A 9038-nucleotide genomic window follows, 5' to 3' on the forward strand; every position below is an offset into this window, starting at 1 on the left:
TAAAAATAACAAAATATTCAAATACTTTCCTTTAAGCATAAGACTTGTAATATTCTAAAGGAGAAGAGCACTTATTTGCTATTCTGGAAAGTGCTAGTTTGTTTGCCCACACACATAGCATAAAAGAATAAAAAAAGAAAGACAGATACAAAAACATTCTCTAAGTGAAAAGTTTACCTCCTTTATTTTTGTACTAAAAATCATTTCACAAGTATGCTCACAGTAAAGTTTCATTATCACTAATATTTTTGCAAAGAACACATTATGTAGCATATAATAACCTAAATATGTAATTGAATAATTAAATGGATTCTTAGGTGAAAGATGATGTTTTATGAATGAATGAAAAAATTTACCTCAACAGGTCAGAGACTGCCGTCTCACTGGTCTTCTGGATCTTGCACTGGAGAAGGATTATGTGCGTACCAAGATTGCCGACTACCTGAACAAGCTTATTGACATTGGTGTAGCAGGGTTCAGACTTGATGCTTCTAAGCACATGTGGCCTGGAGACATCAAGGCAATTTTGGATAAACTGAATAATCTCAACACAAAGTGGTTCTCTGCAGGAAGTCGACCTTTCATTTTCCAAGAGGTACATCAATAATAATCAATGTATGTGTATGCATATAATAAAAGGGCATGTTATTCTTTCCACAATAAATGACAGATTAATAAAATATGTGATTTCTGCAACATTCATCATTCCAAAAGAGTATTCTTTTACTGTATTCAAAGGTAGCAAATCTAATTCCTATTTTTTTTTTCGATACCAGGAATTGAACTCACGACTGCCTGCTTGCAAGGCAGGCGCTTATGCCACTGAGCTAAATCCCCAGCCCCGCAAATCTAATTCTTTATCAAAATAGTTTGCATGGAAACATAAAAATTGTATGAATGTGAAAGTTAAACTGAGCCACTTAATACCTCTTTATGTACTATAGAGAAGACAGACAATTGTTAACCTCTGTTGCTACAAACAAATCTATCTTAGATAAAATCTTGGCTACATAATTAGTAGCTGTTTGAAACAACTCTGGACTCTAGGCTGTGTAACATTTTGAGAAAATTGATTATATTTCTGTAAAACCGTTTTCCCATATGCAAAAATGTGCTAAGATTTTGTTGTCATTGGAAATTAAATAATTATCAAGCACTGAGAAATGTTGTCAGTCAAATAATAAATGTGTGTTGGTGTGAGCTATTGTTTATATCTGTGGAAAAATAAGTAAGTTAAGCTTTTTTTAAAGGATAATTTGTCACCCTATCATCAAATTTCTTTCAATATTGTGGCACATGTTTATGAAAAGAATGTTTTGGAGTATGTCAAGTTACATAACTAGCTTAAATGTATTTGAATGCAACTTTAAAATTCTGATGTGAAAGACTTTTTCCTCTATATTTCTATTAGGTAATTGATCTGGGCGGTGAAGCAATTACAAGTAGTGAATACTTTGGAAATGGCCGTGTGACAGAATTCAAGTATGGGGCCAAACTAGGTACAGTTATTCGCAAGTGGAATGGAGAGAAGATGGCTTACTTAAAGTGAGTAAAATGTTCATTGTCATTTGAACTTTATTGTGTCTATTTGACACATAGCCAGTAATCTTCATAAAACCTTGTTATTTCAATACTTACCAAGATTTTGACTACTAATTGATGTTAGGCTTTACCCTTATTAATTAACAATCTCTTTTATTTTTAATATCAAAGCAAATATTTTAGAAACTGAACAAGTTACCAAGAAGTTATATCCTATAATATGAGTATTCTCAGGTTCATTCCTATTAATTTGTGAACTCAGCTAATTCTTCAAATGAATTTAACATTTTATTCAGTATCTATGATGTGCTCATAATCTGTAATTGACATATATGATTCAATTTATGAATTTCAAATATAAAACTATATATACTATAACATTGTCATTGAAGCCTGATTTTTAATTTACTTTGATATGCTCTATAATATGACATGAATGTTTATTCTTCTGGAGTCCATCTATGTTTCAATATAATGAATCCAAATTGCAAAATCTTTTGGGAGACCACTTAATTAGAAAATTTAACTGAAGAATGTAGAAAAAATGAGAGTAAATTGCTCTAAAGCAATTGTACATGCATATGTATGATATGTACATCTCATTTTTTGGTACATCTTATTTTTATTCTAGGAACTGGGGAGAAGGATGGGGCTTCATGCCTTCTGACAGAGCCCTTGTCTTTGTGGATAACCATGACAATCAACGAGGTCATGGAGCTGGAGGAGCATCTATTCTTACATTCTGGGATTCCAGGTAAGAAATACATTTCTCCAAATTTTGTTTTCAAGTTCTAAAGTGAATTTTTAAAAAAAATTATTTTAAAGACAGTGAAATTAAATGGAACAAAACAGAACAAAACAGATAATAAGAAAACAATGTAAGAGACACAGATTTCAAAGCATGACAACCGGAGATCTTCACTATCACATTGACTCTTGTTTTCTTCCAAATAGTTGTCCATAGCTTCACATAAAATGAATTCATACAAACAAAATAGAATAAAACTGATTAGGACAGGATGATGAAGGCATTTTAGGCCTTCAAGACCAGAAAATAGAGAAGTCAACAATGGCTGCCGTAACATCTCTCATTTCTTTAAATTAGCTGTCCATACCTTCACATACGTTGAAATTAAACAAAAGAAAACAGAGTAAAATCACTCTGAAAAAAGAATTACAGTGTTGCTAGATTTCACATCATGATGCTATGGAATCAGCACTGGGTACCTTACTGTCTCTTTTTCTTCAAAGTAGTTGTTCATTTCATCATGCATTATATAATCGATTCTCATAAACTGTTTAGAAGTTCTACACATGCATGAGTCTGTACATGTATACCTATCCTTTCTGTATTAGAGGGAAAACAAAACAAAACAAGACAAAATAAAACAAATTCCTAGAAAACCACAAAATGAAAAAGACATAAACAACAATAGCAAAGAACCTAGAACACTAACAGTATAGGCCTTCAAAACAAGGTGGTATGAGCATAACTAAGATTGTTATTTTACATAATAATCTTCAGGAGTTCCTCAGATCACCATACAATAATATGCACAATTGTTCCAAGCCTATGAATGCTAACTGTTTTGTCCCAAGAACTTACAGAATTTGTAGCACAATCATCTTAGTTATCCTAAGTGTGTTCATATCATTTTAGATATTTTATTTTTTCCATTGCTTTTTCTTTTTCCTCATTTTGCCTGAGATATTATTTTTCCCCTTTAAGCAGCTTCTTATCCTTTCACTGTATTTATTGAGAATTTTGTATCTTATGTATTCTTACCATTTCTTAACTAGGAAGACTACACGGTATTTATACATGTGAGTTTGATCTATTTCACTTATGAATATGCTCTCAAGTTGCATCCATTTATTTATAAATATTTCAAAGTGATCATTCTTTATAGCTGAGCAGTACTCCATTGTGTAAAAATACCATATCTTTTTTATCCATTCCTCAGTTGATGGGCATTTAGGTTGTTTCCGAGATCTAGCTATTATAAATTGTGCTGCTATAAACATGGGTGCACATATATCACTGTGGTATGTTGTTTTCAGTTCTTTTGGGAATATGCCCAGAAGTGGAATAGTTGGATCAAATGAGGTCTCTAGTCACAGCTTTTAGAGGAATCTCCAGATTGACCTCCACAGTGGTTGCACCAGTCTACACTCCCACCAACAGTGTAGAAGTGTTCCTTTTTCCCCACAACCTCTCCAGCACTTCTTGTTGGTAGTTTTCTTGATCCTGCATTCTTTTTAGAGGAAGATGGAATCTTAGTGTTGTTTTAATTTACATTTTTCTAATGACCAATGATGCTGAACATTTTTTAATGTATTTATTTTCCATTTGTATTTCTTCATCTGACAACTGTGTATTCATGTCAGATGCTCATTTTTGAAATGGGACTTTGAATTTTGGGGATCTGACTTTTTAAAATTCTTTATATGTTCTGGACAGAAGTCCTTTGTCTGAGGGATTGACCATTCACTATAATTTTTCCCCAATTTGTGTGTTTTCTTTTCAATGTACAGAAGATTTCTTTTGACACACAAAGACTCTTTAATAGGCAGGATGCGATCCCAGTTGTTGATTCTGTGAAATATTTCATGTGCAATTTGATTCTTGTTCACGAATTCTCCACCTACACCTATGTTTTCAAGATTTCTACCTACTTTGTCTCCCAAAAAATTTAGTGTTTCTGTTTTAATATTTAGATCTTTTATCCATTTAGAATTTAGTTTAGTACATGGTGATAGGCATGGGTCTAGTTTTAGTTTTCAGCATATGGAAAGCCAATTTTTCCAGCACCATTTATTAAAGAGACTGTCGTACTTCCAGGAACATGTTTGACCCAGTGATTGAGTGTGTTTGTAGTTATGGTTGTGTCTTCTAATCTATTCCACTGACCTTCAGATCTGTTTTAATTCTATATCATGTTGATTTTATTACAGTACTTTTGTAGGATAACTTCCAGTCAGGGATTTTGATGCCTCCTGCCTTGTCTTCGCTGCTTAGAATTGCCTTTGCTATTCTTGGTCTCTTCTGGTTCCAGATGAATTTTAGGAGTGATATCTCTAGATCTATGAGATATGCTAGTGGCATTTTGATTGGGATTGCATTAAATCTGCATAACAATTTTGAGAGAATGGCCATTATCACAATGTTTGTTCCTTCCTATCCATGAACCAGGGATGTCTATTTTCTGAGGTCCTCTTCGATTTCTTTTTTCAGGGTATTTCAATTTTCCCTGAATTTGCTTCTTTTGTTAGATTAATTCCTAAGTGTTTCATTTTGTTGGATGCTACTGTAAAGGCTGTGACTTTTATTATTTCTCTCTCAGTGGTTTTTTGTTAGTGCATATGAATGCTCTTGATTTTTGAGTGTTGACTTTGTGCCCAGCTATACTGCTGAATTTACTTATTATACCTAGGAGTCTTTCAATGGAATTTTGGAGCCTTCTATGAAGAATATCATGTAATCTGCAAATAATGATAATTTAACTTCTTTTCCTATCCTTACTCCTTTCATTTCTCTCTCTTGTCTAATTGCTCTGGCTAGTATTTCCAGGACAATATTGAATAGGAGTGGTGATAAGGGACATCTTTGTCTTGTTCCTTATTTTAGGGTAAAGGCTTTCAGGTTTTGGCTGTTTAATATGATGCTGGCTGTTGGTTTGTCCTAGATAGATTTTATCATATTGAGGTAAAGACCATCGATTCCAATTTTCTGTAAGGTTTTTTTAATCATGAATAAGTGTTAGACCTTTTCAAAAACTTTCTGCATCTATAGAAATGATTGTGTGGTTCTTATTTTTGGCTCTGTTGATATGGTTGATTACATTCATTGATTTGCATGTGTTGAACCTTGCATTCCTACATTCCCGGATGAATCCCACTTGATCATGTTGTATAATCTTCTTGATGATTTGCTGGATTCTGTTTGCCAAAATTTTATTGAGAATTTTTGCATATTTATTCATTAGGGAGATTGGCCTATAGTTCTCTTTTATAGTTGGGTCTTTCTCAGGTTTTGGTATTAGAGTAATGTTTGCTTTCAGGAATGAGTAAGGAGAATTGTTTCTCTTTCAGTTTCATTGGAGAGTTTGAGGACTGTCAGCATTAAATGTTTCTCCAAAATTTTTATCTACCTTTATATGATAATTGAAGGCTCTATTCTTACAGTGTCATTTTGTAATTTTCAGAATGTATAAAATGGCTGTGGGCTTTATGCTTGCTCATCCTTATGGATTTACACGAGTAATGTCAAGCTATCGTTGGGACCGATATTTTCAGAATGGAAATGTAAGTTTTAGAGTTGTTCAAAATCTCTTTCTCTGGGCTGGGGATAGAGCTCCATAGCATAAGTGCCTGAAGGCAATGCAAGGTCCTGAGTTCAATTTCCAATGCCAGTATTGAAAAAGAAAAAAAAAAGTTATATCCCTTATTTCAGACTAGGGATATAACTCAGTGGAACAATTCCTGTCTGGCAAATGCGGAGTCCTGAGTTCAATCCTTGACATGTATAGACACACTCATGAGCACACACACACTTGTGCAACACACTTGGACACACAAACACAAATAAATAATTTTTATTGTGTAAACCAGAAAACAAAATATGTGCTTCTCAGTAAAGACCTTTTAATGTTTTTGCATAGAGAATTTTATTTGATACTTATTCATCATGCATCTGTTTTAGTGTATATTGTTCATTCTATATGATTTTGCACTTATTCTTTTGCTACCTTTACGTAATTTTTGAAAAGAAAGACCTTTTGTAGGTTTTTTTAATGTTATATAGAAGTTTAGATTCTAATTTTCTTGTCACTAAGGCTCAAAGGCTCTTGCTGTTTCAGTGACGTTGAGTAGTGATATTAAGAAGCTGTTGGTGGTGGAAAAATTGATAGCATAAAACTGCTTGAACAATGCCACTATAGAAAAGCAGTCTACAGTCACAGTAAAGATCAGCAAAGAAAAGTTGGATTCTAAATATCTGAATATTGCAGATATTAGGTAGTAGCCCTGATTAAGGAGAAGGAAGATAGAAGTGTGAGTGCTCAAAACATGTAAGGTATTTTTCTCATAATTAAGGATGTTAATGATTGGATGGGACCACCAAACGACAATGGAGTCATCAAAGAAGTAACTATCAATGCAGACACAACTTGTGGCAATGGCTGGATCTGTGAACATCGCTGGCGTCAAATAAGGTGGGCACACTTATTAAGAAATGTTTTCTAATGCTAAAGCATTGTGTTTTCAAGTGTGAGGTCAAAGGACATTTTATATGAGTCTGTGCTTTTAGGAACATGGTTGCCTTCCGAAACGTAGCTGATGGCCAACCTTTTTCAAACTGGTGGGATAATGGAAGCAACCAAGTAGCTTTTGGAAGAGGAAACAAAGCATTCATTGTCTTTAACAATGATGACTGGTGAGTAGATGCCAATTAAAAGTATTGTATTCCATTATGTTATTGGTTATTTTTTTCTTTCTCTTCTCATTTACTTTTTTATCGTAATTGAAATATCTTTTAGTCTATGGCAGAAAAAAATAATTTTAGATCCCTTCAGTTTCTTTTGTTTTTATAAGGGTTTTCTGTTTTGAATAGATGTCTTTTTATGCACTCTTGCCATCATGTATGTGTATATATATTATATATGGTATAATGTATATCATAGTACAGTAATATATAGCATAAAATATAATATATAACGTATTTAGTAGTATAGTAATATATATAGCATAATATAGTATATATGACCCTCTATATAGTTTGTAGTAATGTATGGTACACTAATATATATTAATATATATTAATATATATAATACACATTAATATATTCTCATTGCATTGTCTAGTTAGTACACCAATAATATAATAGCTGTGAAGTCACTAAAAGAATATGTTTTGGACTTATCTGGAATATAATTTTTTCCCCTAGCTCTGTATGTCATCTCTTCTCCATCTACTTCTTTGATTTATAGCTTGCATTCTTATGACTCTGTTAATGGATAGTGATTTAGAGAGTCAGGGAAGTCAAAAATTATTTATGAGTTGACTATGAGTAGAAGTTGGTCTTGGACTAAGGAATTTCAATAACTTTGAAAAGGTCCTAGTAACTATAATTATGTATTTGAGAGAATCTAAAGACAGGAATAGAATAAAGGCATTACAAGTGAAAGAACACAAATGGAAAGTTTTAAAATGAAACACAAAAACTTACTGCGGAATATGATGGACCATACCATGTATATTTTTATACATACATTTAAAAAGTATTGTTCTACTCATTGTTAGTTCATTTTACCCTAATTTTATATAAATAAATAAGTAATGTGTATCTCTTTTTTTAACCAAAAGATTGCCATGGATAGTTCTTTAACTTTTGTGTTCTGGATTTAAGAACTGAAATAAATCTATACAACACAGATTTACATACCAAAACTATGTACTTTGCTATAGAAATGCTAGATGACTTTTACTTCTAGATCAAATTCTTTTTAACCTCTTGAAAGAAAAGATATTTGTGGAAAAAAAAATCCCATAGAAATCCTTAAAAGAATTCAGCATTTGTTAAGTTCAGAAGATTATAAATTTATAATATTCATTTGTCTACTTACGTACAGCAACTCCTACAAAACTTCAATTAGTATTTTTTGACTTTCCTTACTTGGTAATATATACTTTTCAATTTGATTTGATCAGTTTTCTATAAGATTGCTTTTAGAATTTAGGGAATGTCTGGAGATGTCTTTAGATTTGAATTTGTTTCTTATTGAGCACTTGACTGCTTAAAATATATAGCACCAAGTTAAATCCTTCACTTATTCTAGAAATAATCTGCTTTCTTGCATTTGTTTGATTTAAAGTTAAATACTAAATTGTATTTTATAGGTCATTGTCATCTACTTTGCAAACTGGTCTACCTGCTGGCACATATTGTGATGTCATTTCTGGAGATAAAATTGATGGCAACTGCACAGGAATTAAAGTCTATGTTTCTGATGATGGCAAGGCACAATTTTTTATTAGTAACTCTGCAGAAGACCCCTTTATTGCCATTCATGCTGAATCAAAATTATAAAGTTCAAATTAAATACATGTAGAGAAAGCATAATCAAGTGTGTTTTTTTCGTGGACATGCATTAGTCCTTATAATTCATTAAATTTTAATAATAATTATATGCAATCAACATGAATCAGTTTAAGCATTTTAAAACCTACACATAACTATACAATTACAATATATCTACAACCAAAATTGTCCTATATTAACCTTTATGACTTTCTTCTTCTCTCTTTGATAATAAAAAATGTACCCTATTTCAAAAAAGCTGATACTCGCAAATTGTATGAATGCTATGAAACCATTTTTAGTTTTTGACATAGCAAAATATTCCTTACCTTAGTCCTCTCTGATTATATGTAACCCAAATTTAAAAAAAAAATCTACACTTTAACTTGGATGTGTCATGTACCTCATATGTCATTG

The 9038-nt window shown here is 32.1% G+C and overlaps 1 protein-coding gene across 3 annotated transcripts in view; it reads left to right on the top strand.

Annotated features, from left to right (window-relative positions):
- LOC100724066 (pancreatic alpha-amylase) overlaps positions 1-8663 on the top strand; it is a 34942-nt gene extending 26279 nt beyond the window's left edge. For all 3 annotated transcript variants that reach the window (XM_063255107.1, XM_063255111.1, XM_063255098.1), the window contains 7 exons: positions 365-595; positions 1412-1545; positions 2174-2296; positions 5748-5847; positions 6637-6755; positions 6851-6976; positions 8441-8663. In XM_063255107.1, the coding sequence (XP_063111177.1) occupies positions 365-595; positions 1412-1545; positions 2174-2296; positions 5748-5847; positions 6637-6755; positions 6851-6976; positions 8441-8630 (1023 nt within the window). In that variant the 3' untranslated portion in view covers positions 8631-8663. The remainder of the gene's footprint in view (positions 1-364; positions 596-1411; positions 1546-2173; positions 2297-5747; positions 5848-6636; positions 6756-6850; positions 6977-8440) is intronic.
- Positions 8664-9038: the final 375 nt, after the last annotated feature.

This window comes from Cavia porcellus, unplaced genomic scaffold (assembly GCF_034190915.1).
Source record: "Cavia porcellus strain 051 isolate PalLab524CR breed Dunkin Hartley unplaced genomic scaffold, mCavPor4.1 scaffold_1, whole genome shotgun sequence".
In the NCBI taxonomy this organism is placed as follows: Eukaryota; Metazoa; Chordata; class Mammalia; order Rodentia; family Caviidae; genus Cavia; species Cavia porcellus.